The following is a 22,203-nucleotide window of genomic DNA, read 5'->3' as shown; positions in this document are numbered from 1 at the left end:
AGGTGCTCACCCCTCCCCCAAACCACGTGTTCCCATGGCAGCCGGAGAGAGACAGCACACAGCACGTGGAGAGGAGGCGAGAGAGAGAGTTTATTGTGGTTAGGGGTTTATAAAGCTCTTGGGAGGGTCAAAAGGGACCATGTAAGGTAAGGGGTCTTACAAAACATCAATCAAGCAGGGAACAGCCAAATAAGGAAGGGGTTAACAAGGTCCAATGAGAAGACTTCTTGATATCTTCTCAGGACATTCCTGAGACAGAGATAAGAACTGGCCGTGGGGGATTTTGGGAAGAAGAAACATGAGTTAGCAGAGACCACAAAAAAAGCCATTTTAAAACATGCTTAAACCACAGTTTTCCCATATAATGCAGGTTTACTGCTACAAGAAGTCACTTTCACTATATCATTTTGCTTGTAACAGTGATGCTTTTATCCCTAGTAACTTAGTAGTAAACTAAACTGTCCCAACAGATATCCCAACACAAGGCTCCTTATAAGGAAGAAATAATTCATTCCCAGGGTTTATTTTCAATAAATGTAAACAATGTGCTCATTCCTTGAGAAAATACAGAGCAGCATTAATTCACACAGCTCTGGGACTCTGGCACACACAATGCCCTCTCCTTCAGTTCATCTCAGAATGACTTCATACATCAAGTATCAAGCCACAGAAAGGCAGAGGACACGAATGTCAAGGATTACGATGTTTGTAGCTTTTCATTATTATAGAAGACTTGTAAAGCACACCTGGTATTTTAAGTACATTTTCCTAAATGCTTTTAGATTCTAGTCTGACTCCAGTTTTGGAATCATCATGGAATTTAATTAGAATAAAAACCTGCACTTTGAAAGGGCTCATTCACTGCTGCTGCTCGTTTATTTTCACTTTAACAGAGAGACTCTAAAGAGCTGGCAATATTTATCCTAGAGTATTTGGTTTAAAAGGCTACTAAAAGGCAAACATTTTATTTTGAAGTCCTTAAATTAAAAATAATTTCTGAACATAACAAATGTAACTATTTAAGAAAACATTGTAAAACCAAAGGTATTGACCAAGCACATGATTTTCTTCATTGACCAATCTTAAGACGATAACTTCATTAACACTCATCACTAATACCCATTTTTCCTGTATTTAAATTTCCAGAGTCACTACCTTTACCTACAGCAGTGTTTTTCAAAATTTCAAATGACAAATCACAGAAGACATGTACAATCCATAAAACCTACAGCTTTCTTATAAGAACTGCTTAGTTACCAAAAAAAACCCCATAAATAAACACGTTAAAAGGTACTAATTTTAGCATTTTAAAATCAGTTGTTTCAGTAGGCCCAGCAGTCATTTTGTATTTGATTATTTGAGTGCCAACACCTCGAATAACTGTTCTTTTTTCTTAAAGTTCTAAGAGCCCTCTAACCTCCCTTTCTGAGTTTCTTCCTCTTCATCTCTGACCCCCTACCCTTTCAGCAAATGAATCTGGACTCTTGTTCAGCTTAAATGCCATGTCTCCTCTTAATGGTTGGTTGTTGTTCTTGTTCTCATATTTCCCTATAGTTTTTACCACCAGGGTGACTTGTGTTGGCCAGCATTAGGTTGTCTGCAATCCATTTTGCTCCATTTAGTCCATTGTTTGTTTCATACAAACAAAACTGTGCAGCTGTATGTGATCTTTCTTTTAAATCACCATAACTGGTAAAATGTTCAAGCCCTGCATGTATTACTGGAATGAGAAAAAAATGTCTGCAAGTGGCCTAGTGCTTTGAAACATTATTAAGAATAAATTTCACCAAGTGGTGATCAAGTATTTTTCCAGGTAGCTGACAGAATAGGCTTTGATTATGTTCAGGAAGTTAACCAAATCAAGGTTGCTGTTTTGCAGCCATTCCTTTCTGCATAGCTCTGGAATACAGACCTCCCAAAACCATGAGGCAGAAAAAGAGGAAATGAATGTTCAGCTTAGCAAAGTCTTTGCACAAGAATATCCATTGAAAGATAAAATTAACTATAAATTTAAATACAGTTCAGGTATGTGTGAGAGACTGAAATGTTAATGGTTAATGACTCAAAACAAATGCCCATTTGCGGAGGCAGCAGGGTGCTTTGCTGAGGCCAGGTTTGCACCCGAGGAGGAGGTGTTTTTGGGTGTGTGGTGGTGAGGCCTCTGGTTCACATAAGACAGAGAGGGTGAACACCCACCATCAGAGGCTACAAGCTGGGCTTTGAGCCAGATAAGAGGCAGACTGTGGAGACAGGATGGTGCTTTTTATCATGCCAATTTGTCCTCCCTTACATTCACACCCACACCCTTCCCCCTCGGAATGTAGGCCTAAGGGTATTCATCCCTTCTGATGAGGTATAATTGGCTCAACTATGCTGATGTGAGAGGCAGCTGTCATGTCTTAGAAGGGGCCATCACAGAATATTCTCAGTTGGAAGGGATGCACAAGGATCATGGAGTCCAACTCTTAAGTGAACGGGCCCATACTGGGATCAAACTCACAACCTTGGTGTAAACCATCAAAGACTCCTGAAGCACCCCCAGACTAATTTCTGAGGCCTTCTGCCAGAGGACTAAAAGCTCCCCCCCAGGGGAGGTATCTGGGCCTTCCCACCTAGCCTGAGCATATATTAACCCATCGGACTTTGTGTTTCGCAGGCTTCCCCCACCCCTGACGGATCAAGACTTTGACCATCAGATATTGAAATTGCATCAATCAAGTCTCATCACGGGATCGTCGGTGGTGATATCCTTTCTTTCTCTTTCTTTTCCCTTATAGGTTTTCTTACATGATATTTTTATGCTTTTATATTGCTATATTACTATAGATAATAATAACCAAAACAGCTGCATACCTGTCTTCCATTGCAACTACTGAGTAGTAGATGGATGAAAAAGGTGGATCTATGGGCTTTTCCACCTGCTTTTATCTGGGATCTCTAAAGTGAATTTGATAATTTCTACCCAGATCTGAAATGACAGAAGAATAACTAAGTAGAGATAACTGACACATGGGCTACTTCTGCTTATTATGGAAGTTTTATTTTTTATTGGCACATCTCTCATTTTTCTAATTTCCCAATTTTCACTATAAAGCTTCTTTACTATGACATGAAGAATTCTTCCAGTGGCATTAGTGTGTTATCTTTATTGCAGCAGGGGGCTAAGACCTGGTAAAGAACAGCCATTACCCAACTTATAAGAGCATTTTTTATTGATTTACTAGACACTTGTGTAAGACCCCAGGCTCATCCTCTGAGCTCATCGAAGGAGTTTTAGTTTAAAAATATACAAAGCTCCAAAAATTCACCTGCCGAATTTATTAAAAGGACCTTCAGTTCTTTTATACCTTGAGAGGGCACATGGGAGAAGACGCTACACACGTTTTCTCAGGAGGTAAAATAACACGCTTTTACAGGCAAACCCATACATGGGTTGGCATGTGTTAAGTCAATGCTTTGTGGAATGCTTTATTTTGGTTAAATGTTGCCCTTTAAACTTTTGCCAAGTTCCCTTATTTTCTAAAGTTTGCCTGTAAAATATCAAGAAAGGAGATTTGAAGAAGGAAAAAAAAAGAGAGAGAAAAAGGGAGAATTATAGCTACCACCTGGAGTCCCATGCAAGTCCAGCTTCCACATGTCCAGACGGTAGGATCCAACCACATGGAGACCACATGCTTTTGGTTTTATCTGCTCTAGCCTGCTGTGGCCTTCCCCCCCCCCAGGTAGGACTTATGGCCCACTGGCCATTTTGGGGCTCTGGGGCGGAGTGAGGGGCAGTGTGTTAGCCAATCTGAGGCTGGTGTAGGGGCTCCAGGGGGTGTGGTATGGGGGAGTGCTCCCGGGCTGCTTTTGACTGACAGCTGCTCCGGGGCTGCCCAAGGAGGCTCCAAGGGGCTGGAGTATGGAACAGGGCACCACCTCACCTTCCTGAAATTCAACCTGTCTCTTTCCCCAGTGTCTCACAACTTGTTTAAAACAGAAATAGTGCTAGAAGAACATAGAAGAAAAATTACTTCAAGATGTGAACAATTATTAATAACAAAGAGTGATGGGGTGAAAATGTAATTTTCCTCTGCTCTTGTACACATGGAATAATGAAGTTCTTAATTTTTTACCTTCTACATATTCCATTTATCTGGTCCCAGAAATACTGAAATCAATACCATGTTAACAGTAAAATAAAGCAATTCATCCTTATCTTTTGTCTGTAGTACTCAGGCTCCCAAATGCCTCCAAAATTTAGTTGGAATTAAGTATATAAATCCAGTAGATCACTTTTAAAATATATGCCTCAAATAATGAATATGCAAGTTAATATCCCAGCAAGGTATCTGTGAATTTATGAAACTGGCACCTCAAGAGTAACTGTTTTGTGCAGTCTATACCCAGAAGCACAAGCATCACTTTATACTCATTTCCTGTTCAGAAGGTAGCTCTCATGATTCCAAAGAAAAAACACCTTGTAGTATATACCGAAACTTAACTCTGCTGAACACAGTTTAGCCCTTTTAGTTGGCTAAAAATCATTATCCATTTTCTTAGTATAAACAACTGACAGCAGAAAAAGAAAAAAAAAAGTTCTATACCTAGATGTAAAAGGATTCTCTACCTGTCTACAAGCTTAGTAGCATATAAAAAAGCAAATACTTGCATATTTTAAACCATCTTCAGGTTTTCTGCTGATCTTTTTTTAAAATCAGACGGCAAGTCTTATACAGCTCATTGAATTTCCCATCCATTTTTAACAGAAAACACAGTTTCTGCAAAGCTCTTCAATCACCTGTTAAATAAACTATTGGTGTAGTCTCGGTTTTTGGCAGAAACAAAAGTAGATATTAAGTTTCAAGTCAACTTGATGTTATTTGTACTTACTGTAAGTTGCTATGCAGGAGTCGTATCCTCAGCCTGCTACTGTAGCTTATCAGCATTTTGTTTCTTTCTTTATGTTTTTTCAGGAAGACCATTTAATTTGAGGAATCAGTATGATCCCATATGTCGCGGTATGTTTTTTTAATGAATACTGAAAGAAAAAAGAATCCTTGTCACTTCACGCTCTGCAGCAAATACGAGCATTATGCACCGCACCGCTTGCCAAAAATTAACCGGGACAGATGGCCTAACACCAGCCTTTTTATAGACCTTTTCGACACCAAGACAAACACAACGCGTTAATTGCGTTCAGTTTACTCACCGCGGGTCGTGGCACGGAGCCCTTCATCTTGGGCTACCAGAGCGGTTCCAAGCCGGACCACCTGTGAAGCCAGTCGGCTGCGTGAAGCTCGCACCGGTCTACAACCAGCCCGCACACAAACGCGTCCACAGCACGCGCGCGACCAGCAAGCCAGCACACGCCAGGCACACGGGACGGGGGCTCACCCCGCGGCCCAATGACCGTAGTGCCTCTAATAGAAGGGAAATCTGGGTCGCGCCTCACTGAGCCACCTCAAGGGCTTGTTGCGGGAACGCGTGGGTTCAGCCACCCCAGATCCTGCCCCAGAAGAGCAGCACCCCGATAATAACACTCTGGCTTCGCCCATTTCAGCCCGCCTCTGACGCAGGAGCCCAAGCCAGGCCACTCGACCCCACACGGAGCCGCCCGTAGGCACCTTCTACCTGCCCTCCAAGGCGCCTCTACCGCTTCCCAGCAGCCCTCAACTCCCGCGGAACTCCAGCGAAAGGTGGGAGTCGCTCTGTTCCCCTGGGCGAGGCGCTAGGGGTCGACCAGCCCCCACCTTGTCGCAGGTGAGAGTGGCCGCCTCAGCCGTTACCATACTTTCCGGCTACGGAGCACAGTTCTCCTCACCCGCCTCCTACCAGTTTTCCTAGCGGAGGTGACCGGATTGAGGCCGCAGCGACCCCGCCCCCGCATTCCATTCCGTACATGGTGTCAGAGAGGGGCGCCGCCAGCCACGCCCCCCTTTCCCACCAGGCGTGCGAGGCGCTCTCGGGCTTGCGCACGTGACATGGGGGGGGAGAGAGAGAGAAGGCGACACATTGGCAGGACGTCCCTGCGCCAGGAGCGCGCACGCACCATTCCTCATCAACGCGCGGAACAAGCCTTCCTCGGGCTGTTCTGTTTATGTTTATGGCGCCGATTTGCATAAGGCTCCGCACCCCACCGTGGGCGAGGGAGCCGGCACCGCCCCCCACGGCCATGTAAGGGAAGAGGGGGCGTGACCCAGGGGATGGCTCGCGGTCTTCCTGGTGCCGTTTTATAGGGTATATCCACTTCCGCTATCTGCTTAGAAGCAGTGCGATCATGGCGGAGCGTGGTCAACTCCCTTTCCCCGCTAAGCGCCTCTGCTGCAGACCTGGCTATGGCTTGGCGTGCAGGCTGGGCCAGCGGGTGGGCGGCACTGAACTCGGCAGTGGGGCGCTCTGCGCCGGACCTTCCTCCGCAACTGCTACTGTAGCTGCTGCCGCCGCCGCCGCCCTGGGGCTGCTACCGCTTGGAAAGACCCAGAGCCCCGAGTCTCTGCTGGACATCGCGGCTCGCAAGGTGGCGGAGAAGTGGCCCTTCCAGCAGGTGGAGGAGCGGTTCGAACGGATCCCGGAGCCGGTGCAGCGCAGGATTGTCTACTGGTCTTTCCCCCGCAGTGAGAGGGAGATCTGCATGTACTCCTCCTTCAACACCGGCGCCGAGGATCTCGCCACCGCCCCCGGGGGGGCCGTCGCCGGCACCGCGCCCGGCGGGGGCGCGGACACTGCCGCCGTCGACGAGAACCGCCTGCCTTTTCGCAGGGGCATCGCTCTTCTAGATGGCGGCTGTGTCGATAACGTCCTGCAAGTCGGTGAGTTACCAGCCGGGACCGCGTTGCGGAGCCGGGCCGCGGCCACTTGGGCAGGGTGCTGCAGGCCTCCTCAGCCGCGGATCACCCGCCTGCTATCCGGGGAGCTGCCTCTCTTCCTGCGCGGCCTGGCGGCCGGAGCCACCCCACCTCCTTGGCGCGTGTGGCTGGGGAGCTCCCTCCAGCCCCTCCCCCCCGCGGTACGGCCTGCACTCTCAGGCTGTAATTCGGGCCGGGCAACTTCCTCTGCCAGTCTCCTCCTCCTCACGTCCAGAATACGGAATAACTCCTTCCCTCTGCTCCGTGACGTATCCACGGCGCCCGCCGCCAGCGGTCTGCCCGGTCTCCGACAGGGTGGCTGGGCACGCTGCCCCTCGCCTGTTCCTTTAACTTTCCCGACACGTTGTGTCCGCTCCCTGAAATCCAGAGTGTAATCCCCTTTGGTTCTGCTCCCTCCCAGCTTCCCACATTTGGCAATCCGGGTCATCACCATACCCCGAGCCACAATGGCAAGGAGATGCCTCCGCTCCCCCCTCTTCGGGACCGCTGGTGGAAATGAATCAGCAGAAGGCGGACGACGGGGGGAGAGGGCGGGATGAGCCGCGGTCCAAAATAAAGAATTAAAAGAGGGTGGGGGCCCCCAGGAGCGGGTGTGCGGTGCGGGAGAAGCTGCAAACAAAGGCATTTCTAGGGCGGTGGCAAGCCAGAGGGTGGAGGCGCGATCTGCCCAGGCCCTACTGCTTGAGGGGAGCGGGTAGATGTGACGGCGGGGAGCTGCCGCAGCTCGGGCGCGGAGGGGCCCACAAATTACTTTAGAATGAGCCCCTCCGTGACAACGGCGAGGTGAGGAGAAACGCGCTGCGCTTTCTTCTCCTGGAACAATGCTTCCCTTCCCCCTTCCGCTGCTGCTCCCGCACCCAGCGGCCGCCGCCTGCCACTGTTCTTCCCCCTCTGCGGGCTGGCACCCCTGATTAACTCCTCCCTACCTCTGTTTAAAGGGCACCGGAGGTTGGTACTCTCCGCCCCGACGGAGGAGGTCTTGCCTATGTGTGAGCTGCTACCCCCACCCGCAAGCAGGCCCCGTTGGGGTGGTGGTGGTTTTGTGGGGAGGGGGTTTATGGAACCCCCTGGAAACTTCCGCGGGGGATGCTGCGCTGACGCTTTGTGCGGCCCGGGCGCATTGCTGTGCGGCGGTGCCTCGCGGAGGAGGCGGCGGCGACTGGACACTTTGTTCTCACTTTCACGTTTGTGTTCTTATCGGTTTTCTGCACCTCCGCCCCCCCACCATCCCCCTCAAAGGGGAAACCGGACAAAAGACTCTTTATTGCTTCTCACTGCCGGCTCGACAATCGGGGCAGGGCGGGATGGCGGCTCCGCGCGGCCGGTCATTGTCCCGCCCTGTGCTGGGCCGGACCGTCCTCTGGCGGTGGCTCGGCTCAGCTGCGGCTGCTGCTCGCCTTTTCTTCGCAGCGCCATGGGGGGCTGAGCCGTGCCGAGTTGTGGCGGCAGCCCTGATCCCGGTGCTGTGCCTCGGGGTCGGAGGGTGCTGGGCTCTCCCTCGGCCTTGTCCGCAGCGGATTTCACTTCGCGGGCATCCTGCAAACTTGCCTTCTACTTTCTGAAGAGAAGGTCTGTTGCTGTTCCTGGGTTAAGCGCCTTCTGTCTAGGTGGAGTTCAGCTTAAGACGTGTTTTTTTGTTTGGTTGGTTTTTTGTTGTTTTCTTCTTGGTTTGGTTTTTTTTTAATTTTTACTTTTAATTTTTTTATTCTGGAGAGTTTTAAGAGAATTTAAGGGTTTTAAAAAATTAGTTTTGGGTTTTTTTTAAGTTTCTTATAAGTTTAATCTTTTGGCTTTCTTTTTTTCAAAGGTCTGAGGTGCATCTGTGGTTCCTCAGGACTGGCAAAACCAGAAGTAGGGCCTTTTTAGTTTGATTGGTAGTGCTGAGACGTTTTTTGTTTCTTTTTCCTCTTTTGCTTGCACTTCATTCTCTTTGCAAGCCATGGAGAATGACAGGAGTGCACATAGGGAGGGATTTTTGGTTGATTGCATTTAAGCTAGGAATTCACTGTGAAAATAAAGCCAAGGGGTGATAAATAAAAGATGAAGTCTTTTCTAGGACTCCCGGTGTGGGCTTGACTTTGCTTGCTTTCAGCAGTGGAATAGGCCTCAATGAGTAGTTGTGAAAGAAAAAAAAGTAATTTTTTTCTCTGGCTTCAAAAGTGGAATGATGTTGGCAAGGGTCAATGTGAAGAAAGAAAATATGCTTAAATAGAACTGAAGTGTTGACTGCTGCTTCTGGACTCCTTAACTGCATTCTAAATAAATGCTATACCTACTGCTGAAAATACTTTCCGTTGGGTTTGGTTTGGGTTTTTTTGTTTGTTTGTTTGTTTGTGGTTTTAAATTTTTTGTTTGTTTACCTTATATGAGCCTATTTTTTAAGGCTGCACAAAAATAGTGGAAGCTGGTGATATGAAACATCAATTGTATTGTTAAGGGCATTGCCCAAATGCTTCAAACACTGACAGGCATGGGACATTGTTCCTGCTGTATTTAGCATTGGTACAGCCTCACCTCTGGTACTGTTCTGGGCCCCACAATTTAAGAACGATGTGAAGGTCCTTGAATTGCCCCCAGAGGAGGGCAACAAAGCTGGTGAAGGAGCTGGAAGGCATGTCCTGTGAGGAGCGGCTGAGGACTCTGGCTCTGTCTAGTTTGGAGAAAAGGAGGCTGAGGGGTGGCCTCATGGTTCTCCCCATCTTCCTGAGGAGGGGAAGTGGAGAGGGAGGTGCTGAGCTCTTCTCCCTGGCATCCAGTGATAGGACGCATGGGAATGGTTCAAAGCTGTGACAGGGAAAGTTCAGACTGGACCCGAGGAAGCATTTTTTTTTTTGGAGAGGGTGGTCAAATACTGGAACAGGCTTTCTAGAGAGGTGGTCGATGCCCCAAGCCTGTCAGTGTTTAAGAGGCATTTGGATAATGCCCTTAATTGTAAACCACTTCCCATCCTAGTTTTTAGAACAAGGAGTCTTCTTTTATAGAAAAGTTTATATTGGGATGACCTAACAAAATTTTTCATTGTTTTGGATCAGTTTTCATGTTTCTCACATTTCATTTTTTCCCTAAATTCAAGGCTTTCCTTGCTCCCAAGAAATTAGTTTCAAAGTTTGCTTTCAGTTTATGTAAGTAATTCCATCTCTGTATATGATCAGATGTTTTGGTATGTAGCAATTCTTGAATTTGAGCTACTTGTCATGTCAACAACTGATGCTTGTGTGTATGTGTGCTCTCTCTGCACTCTAAGAGAGGAACAGTTAATTTAAAGCAAAATCTGTGAGGGTAGGCTGAAACAATTTAAAAGTTGGCATTGGACAAATTGGTTTCCTTAAAAATCAGTAACTAGTTGCAATGTTTTGCCATATAATTTGCTTTTTTGTAATGAACCTGTTAGATCTCCCAAAACTAGAGCAGGTTTTTGTCTCCTTGAAATTCCAGTTTTTCCTTTTGGTTTACTATCTAAAACTACCTATGTAAAAAACTTCTCTTAACTGAATATGTATGCAGCTCTTGACATGGTTTCATAACCTTTTGTGGCCTGTATCACTAGAGATATTGGCTGGTACTGTATGCTGGTTTGCATTCTCCTTCTAGCTGAATGCCAATGATGATTTATGTGATGCCTTTGTGATGCATTACCATGCTCTCCCCTGATGAGGTAGCAATATGCATTGTCTGTTGCCTTAGCCCCACTACTGAAGACAAGGATGTCTAAAAAACTTGTAAGTCACTATCTTAAAATAGGTTTTTTCTGACTTAATTCTGCAAATGCATAAACAGACCGGAGGAGTGTAGCCTTTTAATAGTAACTAAAGTACAGAGAATTCTTTAGTGGTCAAGTGAGAACTGGTAAGAGGCCTGCTGTAGGAGCTGAGTAGTCGTACAGGATACTTTAATAAATTGTGTCAAATCAGAAATAGACTGAAGTGTCTCCTAATGTGGGGTTTTTAGCCAATGCTTTATTAAACCCTTCTGAAAAATGAAAAATTAGGTGTGAAAGAGGGGAAACTTTAACTGCATTTGAAGTATATTTTAAGATAATTGTCATGTGCACCATCACATGCTTTAAGAAGGAGAGCTTAATTTTTTAATTTATCTATTTTTTATTCTCTTTACTCCTTGTTGCAAGTTTATATTTGACAGTCTTGAAATATCTGGAAATTTTTGCTTTGGAAATAGATGGACAATGACTGTGAAGGTCTGGTGCTAATTGAAAGGATGCAGTAAAACAACTCAGTAAGCTTAAATTCACACTAGCAGAACTAGCTGGTCAGATAAATCAGAAGATCATTTACTAAATTAATGTGCTAAAATTTCAGGTGATTTACCTTTTTTCCTGCTTTATTTAACAATCTGCCTGTTTACATAAGGAATCTTTCATTGTTAATTGGTTTCAGACCTTTAATAAATTAAAGAATTGTCAGAAAAATAAGGGGGGAAATGACACTATAGACAGAAATTTCACAGAAGTGGGCATTAATTAATATATATATATTCTTTTTGACAAAGTTATTGACGTTCAAATGATCATTTTAAAGGCTGGGAAAATCAAATGTTGCATAATTGTATGACTTTTAAGAAGTGACACTGAACACATGCTAAGTTTAACTGCTAACTGGTTACTGACAGCTGGGTAGTAATGCAGATACAGTGCGGGAACTGTGCAGCTGACTACAGTGTTAAATTTATAATGACTAATGAATAAAAAACGTTCAACCATTGAGGCACTTAAAATTCGATCAAGTGAGACAAATTTACAATCTGTAGTACAATAGAGGATCAAGTTTGCATGTATTCTAATTATTTTTGTATTTTTAAACTTGTGTTAAAAGCAAGATTTTGGGTTAAAGGCTTTTATTGTCACTGTCTGTCTCAGGTTTGTTTCCTCATGCTTAAAGTTTGATTCTTTTATACTAGTGGCTTGTATTCTCTCTGCATACTAGTGTTCAGCTATGTGTGCAAGGCATAGTGGCAGCACAAACTCTTCAGCAAATTGGCTTCTAGCTTACCCTTGTCAAGAGCAGCTGGTGTGCCTTATTAATATTTAATTTTTACATTCAGTATTGATATTTTGACTGGGCCTAAAGCTCATAGAGCACCAGTCCACATTCAGTGATTAATGATGGTATTGATAGTGCATTTATGATAAGTATAAATAAATGTAGATAGTATGGTCTTCAGGATTTCACATGCTTAGGGGCTGGTCATTTTTGCCACTTACCTGCAGTTTTGGCCATAAAAGGATGGCAGATAAAATGACTGTGTTAAAAATTCATTAACAAAAACATCTACAAATAATCTTCTGGAAAACATGAGCTAGTCAGCCACATTTTGTGAAGAGCTTTACAATTAGCTATTGATTACTTGCACAGCAGTTGCTTCAATGAAGCACTTAGTTTTCCTCTCATATTTGAGGAATACAGTACACTGCTTTGGGAGGGTGACAAAGTTTTAATGAAACTCATTTGCGTATTTACAAGGGTGGCCTCTGTGACCACATTAAGCATGACTTATGCTTCTTCAAGACAATGCTGCTGAGTCGACCGATTTCTAAAAGTTCAAGAACAGGGAAAAAACAATTAATTTAGACTATTGATTAATATATTAACTAAAGGAAGGAAACCTGGAATGCTTTTATTCCGAAATGCTGTGCTATGACCAGTGATAACTGGCTGTACTGCTGCTGTTGTACATGCAAAATGAGTCTCAGTTCCTTCATTGATTTAGGTTGTAAACTGAAACCTTGCAAACTGACTAAAATTAGTTTCTTGGGGATAAAATATCAATACACTATATTTTGTATCTGGATTTAGTGTAGCTATATTATATAAAGCATGAAACTTCAATTTTGCTTCTTCTAGATCAGAGGGATGGGGATGACAAAATGTGTAACTGTTTTTTAGCTCTTTGTTATTGAAGATGAGATACGTGAGAGAACTGTCATGCAGCTTTCTTGGTCAAATCTAAATGCATGAATTTATGGAGGTGTCTTTAGCTAAATGGGCTACTAATGCATGAATGGTAGGCAGTGACTATGAATGGGACTTGATGTAACAGATACATTGGCAGTCTGATGGGATGAGGAAGCTGAGAATAATTTGATTAGTCCTACTTCTAGAAGCAGCATACCACTTAGTTTTACTGTCAGTTTTCAGGGATCGACTACGTGGTCTGCTTTCAATGGGTATTAGAGAAGGCATGGAAGCTGATTGTTTCATTTTGTAGGAAAAAAAATCTAAGCTTTCAAAATGGAAAGCAGGTTGGCAAAATGTAATTTAGCTGTCCTGTAGCTTTTGAAATTGTAAAATACATTTAAAGTTATGAAGTGGGTGTTTTCTTGCTCTCTGTTTTAACCTTATATCCTAATTTAAATTTTATAAATATTTCTTTTGTGTGTCAGATACATCCTGTTTTTCAGAAAGCACCAACTTTCTATTTAATTGAACGGTGTTTGTTGAACTGTACTTTATCAGAAGCAGAAGCTATTTCTGTTGGGTCATGGTTGAGACTCCATTACAGTGGTAAAACAGAGCCATTTACTTTTGTACAACTGTTAGAAACAGATTTATTCACAGAATTAAATGTGCATTGATAAGATCATAGAATATAATGGAATTTCTTTTATTATAAGATATAGTCAAATTGTGTCTTAATTCTCGTCAACAGGCAATAAATGGCTTAATTTTAGGAAGAGCAAGTATGTGTTTTCTATCTTTTTTTGTTTGTTTTCCCCTCCATAGTAGTGAATATTTGTGATACCCAGACTTGAGAAAAACTGAGAGGGTGGGGTTTTTTTTCAGGGCTATATGTTGTGCTGACCTGGGAATAAGAATGGGGGGAGTGCAATGTTAGCCTGGATAAGTGGGAAGAGATGTGAATCATGAGCATGCACTTCAGTGAATCATGCCTGTTATGAGGTCCATTTTCCCCTCCCTCCTTGAATAACAAAATGAAGTTAGGTAAAGGTGATTATTGAGAAACATTTACTGAAAGGAGGATATGCAATGAGACACTGATCTGTGATTTTTTTGGAAGTAAAAGGAGAGTCACAAAAGATAGTAAAGGTCAAAACTTCTGAGAGAGGAATTGTCAATTTACAGAAGTGCTGAAAGGTAGAGGAATATAAATCCTGAAGCATTTCCAGAAAAGCTTTCCACTGGGGACCTTGGTGAGAACCATCCCAGTGTGATGCACTGCACTGGAAGCAGCAAAGGCTCAATGGTAGAATAGCATTCCAGGCAGGGACCTCGGTGTACTCAATTATTTGGCAATGGGAGTGAGAAGATGAGGTGGGGCAGGTGATGTTATGATATAACACAAGCACCTCAGGCAGAAGTTACATGTGTGAATGAGGTGGAGGAGTCAGCAGCATGAGTGTAAAAAGAGGTCTGTATCTTAGCCTAGCATACATGTAGCTTTATTGGTGGGTGGGGTGTTATCTGTAGCTGTGTTTTGGGCCAGGTAGTTTGGAAGGGATAGCATTGCATGTGACCTTGATAAGGAAATGAATGTTCTGAACCTGGAGATGGGGGAGTGTGGTGTGATGGAATAAACACATCCACCTGTATTGCAGTTCCTACCATCTGATGCTGGTTTGAAGTGCAGTGGGAAGGGTACGTTTGCAGCGTGGGCTGGTGGTGGGACTGCTACTGAGGTAGCCTACAATTTAATCTTCCATCAGTAGCTGGGTACAAGTAGTGTAAGTTGCTAGCAACACATTCAGCATAGGTTAGAGGGACCTTTGACAGGCTCATCCCCTGCAGAGCTCAGTGCCATCACACCCTGCTCTCAGCACTGAACAACTCCTCTTTTATGGGCAAAAGCGCTACCAGGCCTTTGTTCAGTTTGCTTTTCTGTGGAAATGAATATATTTGTGAGCAGGAGGCTGTTGAAGTTTGCTAGTGATATGTGCTCCATTTGTCTAATTGCAGTGTCCAGCGAGGTGGTTACAACTCCTTAGCCCTGACATGGGCATGCTGGTGCAGTGATATAGGTATTAGAAGTTGGTGTTATGATGAAAGGGCCTCCATTAACTTGAGTTGTGCGTGTTAGCTGTTCAGAGACTGTTGTACTGGCCTACAAAACCTGGATTATGTCATAAAGGTGGTGTGCTGATCAAAGGCTGAGACCAATAGTCTATGGTCTTTGTAAATACAGGTTTAAAGCTAAAATACAAGCTTGATGTCTGTCTTCTTTCTAAGGCTGGTAACCTTAGGTTGCCTGACAAATATAAATTACAAAAGCCATAAACCTTTATTTGAGAGAAGTTGAAATTGTATTTCCAGTTATAATTTAGCAGTGTTATCACTCTTCCCCCTCCCTTTTCTGGCACATTCCTTGTTGACCAAGCCTGATGCTGTGAGGAAAGCTGCTGATACAGCAACACAGTGTGATTGTAACACTTCCTTATGAGTGGGAGTCCTCCAGGAGCCCATTTCAGCAAGCTTGCTCCCTCTTGTCACTTGGTGAACTCCTCCAAGGATGGACTATGAAACAGGCTTAACAAATGTTTTCCACTGTGAAATACTCTAATCATGAATATGGTAAATAACATAACTGACTCATTTGCTGTGACTCATTTACTGATTGGTTCCTCACTGTGTTACTCCCATAACAGAAAACGTATTTTGGAAAGTGTTTTCATGATTGTCATTTGCAAACTAAGACTACTGTGTCATTCACCCTGAAGTTATGTGGTTGCTTTAGGCTGGCTTAAATGCAGCCTGCTGTCAAAGGGATGCTATAGTTCTCAAGCTTGCACCTTGTGCCAGGGTTTGTGGAGCTGTGTGGTGAGCCAGACAACTGCCCTGCTTATGAATTCAGATATTGCTAGGTGAGTTTTACCTGGTTTATTGGCCAAAAAAGTGCTACTGGTGATTCAAGGGAGACTAGATTACAAGATGAGGGTACTGAGAAGTGCAGGACTAATTTCTGTGTCAGTCACACTTAGACTAGCTTAAAGTGATCGTGAAGCTCTGACTGTTGCCTGGGGAAAGGAGACCAAGCTGCTGTGCTTAGAAGTTCACCATTGGCAAAGGTGGCCTGATTGTTCCGGAGATGGCAGCATGGGCCTTTCCTGAGCTGTGATGTGTGTTGGGCCTGTATGAGTGAGCCATCTTCCACATCTCTTCATCTGTAGTGTTTTTTCTTGTTTCAACACCTTGACCAAGGGACGAGTCCCCCTACCATGCTACCCCCAGTGGTTAAAAGCAGCACTAAACTTGTGCAGAACTGGTGGAGGAAAGAAGTGCATTGGAAGCCCTGTTGGACACTGCACAGTGTAAATGAGTCCATTTTCAGGATAAAAATTACTTTCCTTTGTGGTAAAGAGAGATTTAATGGGGTTTTATGCGTGCCTGTCTGGGATAGGATGCTTTGGCTTTCTCAACTGCTTGCACTAGGGGGAGATTAAAGCTTATCCACAAGGCTTGCTTTTAACAGTAGCCTGTTTTGATGTGGAAGGATTGATCTGGGTTGCTCACTTCCTGGAGTCCTCCTACAGGTCTGCCTAGAGGATTTTGGCTGTCGGACTCTCTTAAGATATGCATGAGTGAGAGACTGAGTCCTTAAGTTGTACATAGCAGGGTACTTTACCTCTCTTGGTTGTCTCCTGCTAGAAAGGATCCTGCATGACCTCCAACCCTAATGGAAGTGTCTAGTTTCCTTCCTAACTTCTGCTGGTGGTGTTGTACATGTTTATCTAGGCTTTTAAACTACATACTTCACCTTCCTCAAATGAGGAAATTTCTTAGCCTGTTGTCTTTCCTGCTCCATTGTGGCACTGCTAAGAGTCTTCTAAAATTAGAGGTCTCCTTTCTGTCAAATTATGTTTTAGGCTGATCACAGGTGTTTAATGTGATACTTTTGTGAACTGACCATGATTTCTGCAAGCCAGGTTTAAGAAGTACCAGCTTGAACTCTAGTCCATTTAGTTAATGAAAAGCAGTCAGCTATATCAGTCCTTCAGTTTTTGTACCAATTAGTTTGTTTTCATGGCTGTCTTCCTTTTAACCCCTCTACTTCTACCCCTACTTCCTTTTTGCTATTTTGAAGACATACAATTGGAGAAACTGGCTGTTAAGAACAGTGTACTGAGCTCTATGAAGTTCTGTTGCTCACATGAAGCTAACAACTAGGAAAAAGAACAAGCTCCACAAGTAATGCAAGAGGTTCTTTAAACATAGTCACAACAAAAGCATTTTGTTTCGAAGCTTGGCTAAGCTATATTCAGTGTAAGAAGTACTATCCCAAGAAGGATGAAGGCTTACAGGACCTGAGTGGGGGAAGAGGAGAGTAGCAGTATTTGTAGGCTTCTTTTATCTTAATGAAATTCTTAAATTATTTCTTCTGCTATGGGTGGATGTGTGTACTTTAATTATTATATTTACATAAATCCAAGATTGTGAAACAGATTCAGGTTAGTCTAGAAAAAGTATTTTTGGTTACATTTTATTTGTAACCAAGTATGTTTTGTCTTTAATCTGGGGAAGACTTTTTTCCTGAGTCAAAAAGCATTATTTTATTGGAAAGGCATTTAAGAGCCTGGGATTTTTGTGTCCTACAGTTGAGTGAGCCTCCTCAAACCTGCCAAACTTAAAACACAGTGGGTTTGATGTTTGTTAATGGAACAGACAGCTCACAGTGGATGTTCTCATCACAACTCTGGGGTTGAGTGAAAACCAGTCTATCATGAAAAAAACAGAAGAACTTAACTAGTTCTTTGTGTACAGACTTGCTTACAAGTTCAGAATTTTGCAGAACTGGTTAAGGAATCCTGACTTTTACTTGCCATCCTTTCCAAAGCCCTCCAGAAGCATTATGTAAATACCTTCACACCAGCTTAAGGTGAGAATGCTGTCTGGTGCATGGCCAGAAGCTGCTTGCTATAATTTCCTCTCTTTGGACCTTCATCTTGCACCTTCCCAAAAGACAGCAGATGGATTACTTTCCAGTCACTGTTGGGAGACTGTCCATGGGGCAATTTTTGTTGAATGATAAATGTGCCACTAGCCATGCCTTTGCATAGTTTTTGTTGCTGCAATAGGTGTGAAGTTATACAAGGTTTTTTGACCTAGTAGAGAAGTCTAAGACAACTCTCAGGTTTTTAATTTTGAAGATATGAGGAAGAGGTCATACTGGGTTCAGATAACTACTACTGTTAAAATTGTTTGGGTTTATCCACTTTGGTGTTATTTGAATTCAGGCCAGTGAGTTCCTGACGGTTTCTGGTGGGTTGACCTTGCCTGGCTGCCAGGTCTCCACCAAAGCCACTCTATCACTCCCCTCCACAACTGGATGGGGAGAGAAAATATAATGAAAGGCTTGTGGGTCGAGATAAGAACAGGGAGAGATCACTCAGTGATTACTGTCATGGGCAAAACAGACTTGACTTGGAGATAATAATTTAATTTATTGCCAATCAAATCAGAGGAGGATAATGAGATATAAAAAACAAATCTTAAAACACCTAACCCCACCAATCCCTTCTTCCCAGGCTCAACTTCATTCCCAAATTCTCTAGCTCTTTCCCCTGAGCAGCACAGGGGGATGGGGAATGGGGTCAGTTCATGTATTAGAGAGGGGTTTGGACCATACTGAATCTGAAACCATGACACCATTGGAAGCTCAACAAAACTGATATTTATTACCAAGAGGTGGCCAACAAAATGAACAAACCCAAAAGAGAGGAAGGAGGAGAGAAATAAGCCCCCAGCACGACCTCCCCAGGCACCCAGCTGTTGCTCATAAAGTTATCTTACCGACCTAGAATGCCTATAATTACCCATAGCAGAAGCTGCATCCTTGGAGAGTCAGTAAGTTCACAAATTGGCAGGTGTCCCTGCCAAAAGGCAACGTTGTCCTTGATGTGAAGCTTGCTCCCTCCAAAGAAGAGCTATCTGCTTTTTATACAATTAACTGAGTGACCTCATCCTAGGTAGGTGTGGCCAGCACTGCCCAGCCAGAGGCCCTCAGTCCCACCTCCCAGTTATGCAAGTAATATCTCTTCTGCGCACGCGTGGCTTTCCCTGTGCCTGCGTACTGCACCTAGGGGGGTCTTTCTTAATTGAGTCGGTGGGTTTACTTCATCCTCCTCCTCCTCAATTTCTCCTTCTCATGACCTTGGAGAACGATTAGCCAATCACAGAATACCAATTAAATATAGTTTATACAAGAACTCTCTTCAAGGACAAATTTCCCATTTTATCAGTGCTTGTTTTCTCATAACTTGGCAGGGAAAGAACAAAACTTTTACAGCTGGCTGGGCCAAACACAGACCAAAAGTATCAGAGTAATTAACCCCTGATACAGTTCATCACACATTGTCTCTGCTGTTCCTTTCTTTTCATGCTCTTTCCCTGCTCCAGAGTGGGGTCCTTTCCATGGGAGACAGTCCTCCACAAACTTCTCCAACATGGGCCCTTTCCACAGGGTGCAGTCCTTCAGGAACAGGCTGCTTCAGTATGGGTCCCTCATGGGGTCACAGGTCCTGCCAGGAGCCTGCTCCAGCATGGGCTCTCCATGGGGTCACAGATTCCGTCAGGGCACATCCACCTGCTCTGGCGTGGGGTCCTCCATGGGCTGCAGGTGGATGGATCTCTGCTCCACCATGGACCTCAATGGGCTGTAGGGGTACAGCCTGCCTAACCATGGTCTCCACCAGCTCTGTTCCAGCACCTGGAGCACCTCCTACCTCTCCTTCACTGAATTTAGTGTCTGCAGAGTTGTTGCTCTCATATTTGATCTTCTGTCCTGGCTGCTGTTGTGCAGCAGTTTTCCCCCCTTCTTAAATATGTTATTGCAGATGTGCTACCACCATTGCTGATTGGCTTAGCTCTGGCCAGCGTTAGGTCTGTCTAGGGGCTGGGGTGCACTAGCTCTGTCAAATATGGATGAAGCTTCTGGCATCTTCTCACAGAAGTCACCCTTGTAGCCCTCTCTGCTACCAAAACCTTGCCACACAAGCCAAATAGAGAGTTATGCTGTGCAGGTGGCAGGTTTAGTTCATCCAGCACTATCTTTAGATATGTTCATCTTTAAAGATTAAATTGTGTGCAGACTAGATGTGACTCATGAAATTACTTTCACCACACATTTTCTGCTACATGTACCCCAGAAGATCTTAGAGTGCATCAAGTGCTTTGATAGACTTCCATCAAGTTGATGCAAGTACTGGGTCTGTTTTAGCTAAGAATACTTGGACAGAAACAACAGGCACAAAATTGACTTATCTGAGTCTTTAAGAGGTACCCTTTAATAGTATCTTCCCAAGAATAACACTGTACCAGGTATTAAAGCAAAGAAAAGATATTTTTTTGTGCATAATGATTGAAACCTTGGGCACCTCTCCTGATCTCCACAACCTTTCAAAGATGATCGTGAGTGGCCTAGCAATGATGTCTGCTAGTTCCCTCAGCATTCATGGATGCATCCTGTCAGGGTCCATGGAGTTGTGGATGTCAAGTTTGACTAAATGGTCTATAAACCATATTTCCTCAACCAAAGGCCTTCCTTCCTCCAGACCTGGGCTGGCCTTGGCAGTGAAGACTGAAGCAAAGAAGGTGTTCAGTACCTCTGCCTTCTCTGTGTACTCTCTTGCAAGGGTCCCTGTTTCATTCAGTAGTGGGCCCACATTATCCTTAGGTTTCCTTTTTGTTATTGATGTATTTGAAGCAGCACTTCTTGTTGTCCTTGACATACTTGGCCAGATTTAATTCCAGATGGCCCTTGGCCTTCCTTGTTGCATTTCTGCATACTCTGACAACATTCCTCATGTGACCTGTCTCTGCTTTCACCTCATGTGCTTATGGCTGGATTTTGGCAGGAGTTCCTTGTTCATCCACACAGGTCTCCTAACCCTTTTGCTCACTTTCTTGCCCATGGGGATGCGCCATTCTTGAACCTGGAGGGAAGTGGTGCTTGAATATTGACCAGCTCTCTTGGACCCCTCATCCCTCTAGGGCATGTTCCAATGGGATTCTTCCAAGAAGATCCCCGAAGAGGTTAAAGCTAGCTCTCCCGAAGTCTATGGTTACAATCTTACTCATTGCCTTGCTTCCTTCTTGCCCACTACTGAACTCCACAATCTCATGGTCACTGTAGGCCAAGGCTGCAGTGCATCAGTTTTGGAAATACCAACTTCCTTAAAAGAAGGAAAAACGTATCTTGAATGGTGAAATATGGTGAATATACAGGTCCACGCTGCATTTCTCATTGAGCTTCATGATGGTTTTAGTTCATTTCCTTCTCTTCCTTCCCCCCACCATGTAGTAGTGACAAGAAGACACAAAGGCAAAAGCAAAACTGAACCCTGTGCTGTTTATTTTGAAGATGCCACAGACAGTTGAGATTTGGACCTTTTTTTTGTAAAGCAAAATGTGAAATTTGCCTCATTAGATGCAGTGGTTGTGAACCTTTTGAAATCCTTCAATTCTTAATTGCTAAAAACTTAAAATACATTCTTGATGATTGTAAGGTTTTTAATATCTTTTAGCATTCTGTTATTCTGAATACAATTTGGTGCATCCCAATTAAGCCTGCTTTAATTTGATGCATGTGGGGAGAGTGAATGGAACACAAAGGTGAAACTGTATCTGAAAATTGTAATAGCTTCAATTAACCTGGTCCTTTAGGAAAAAATGTATTTCCTCAGAAAATGGGATAAAGTATGCATGTGCTGTATCTTGGTCATCGTTTAAGTTTGCTATACCTGAAATAAAATATCAAACTTGGGATTGTACCATACTTGCTAGGTTATTTCAGAGTGAAAAACATAGCAGGTGAAGAGAATCTGTGGCTTTCAACCAGTTCAGTGAAAGTTATTGTCTCAGTTTAACGAGACAGATGTGTTTGCTGAGCAGAGCAAGTAATGAGGAAGACCAGCTCCCCCCTCTAAGCAATTGTAAATCCAAAATTAAGGGGGTCCAGCTGAGGAAATGCGGAGAAAGAAAGAAAAAATAACAGCCCTTTATTAAAGAATATATATATGTATGGGTAAAACACTAAAAGAACAAGAGAAAAACACACCAAAAAAACAAAACAAAAAACCCAACAATCCTGCACCCAAATTCCCAAGAAAAAGAACCCCAGTTAAGTACTTTTTGCCTTTTGGCGCAATTGTAACTAGTGGTTGGCAGGGGGTGCTGTTAGATCTCTGGAGGAGCGGAGACTGCAGTTGCTCAGTAATGGTTGGCAGGGGGCGCTGCAGACGAACCCCACGTGCAAATGACGGATCTCAGCCATGCGGGTGGTTCAAGACCTCAAGGTGGGCCTCCACCCCTCGGCCACGAAAAGCGGCAGCTAGCAAGGGATGGGGGAACCAGGAAGAAAGGGAAAAACTCACAAGATGCTGGCAGTCTCT

At 44.0% G+C, this 22,203-nt stretch overlaps 1 protein-coding gene across 2 annotated transcripts in view; it reads left to right on the top strand.

Annotated features, from left to right (window-relative positions):
- Positions 1-6,259: 6,259 nt before the first annotated feature.
- The window catches only part of LOC113960995 (zinc finger SWIM domain-containing protein 6-like), a 203,023-nt gene continuing 187,079 nt past the window's right edge, over positions 6,260-22,203 (top strand). For both annotated transcript variants that reach the window (XM_027670957.1, XM_027670958.1), the window contains exon 1: positions 6,260-6,791. In XM_027670957.1, coding sequence (XP_027526758.1) covers positions 6,260-6,791 — 532 coding nt within the window. The remainder of the gene's footprint in view (positions 6,792-22,203) is intronic.

Source organism: Neopelma chrysocephalum, unplaced genomic scaffold, assembly GCF_003984885.1.
Source record: "Neopelma chrysocephalum unplaced genomic scaffold, ASM398488v2 Primary Assembly neopelma1_97010, whole genome shotgun sequence".
Taxonomy (NCBI): Eukaryota; Metazoa; Chordata; class Aves; order Passeriformes; family Pipridae; genus Neopelma; species Neopelma chrysocephalum.
This window is presented reverse-complemented; position numbering and strand designations above follow the sequence as displayed.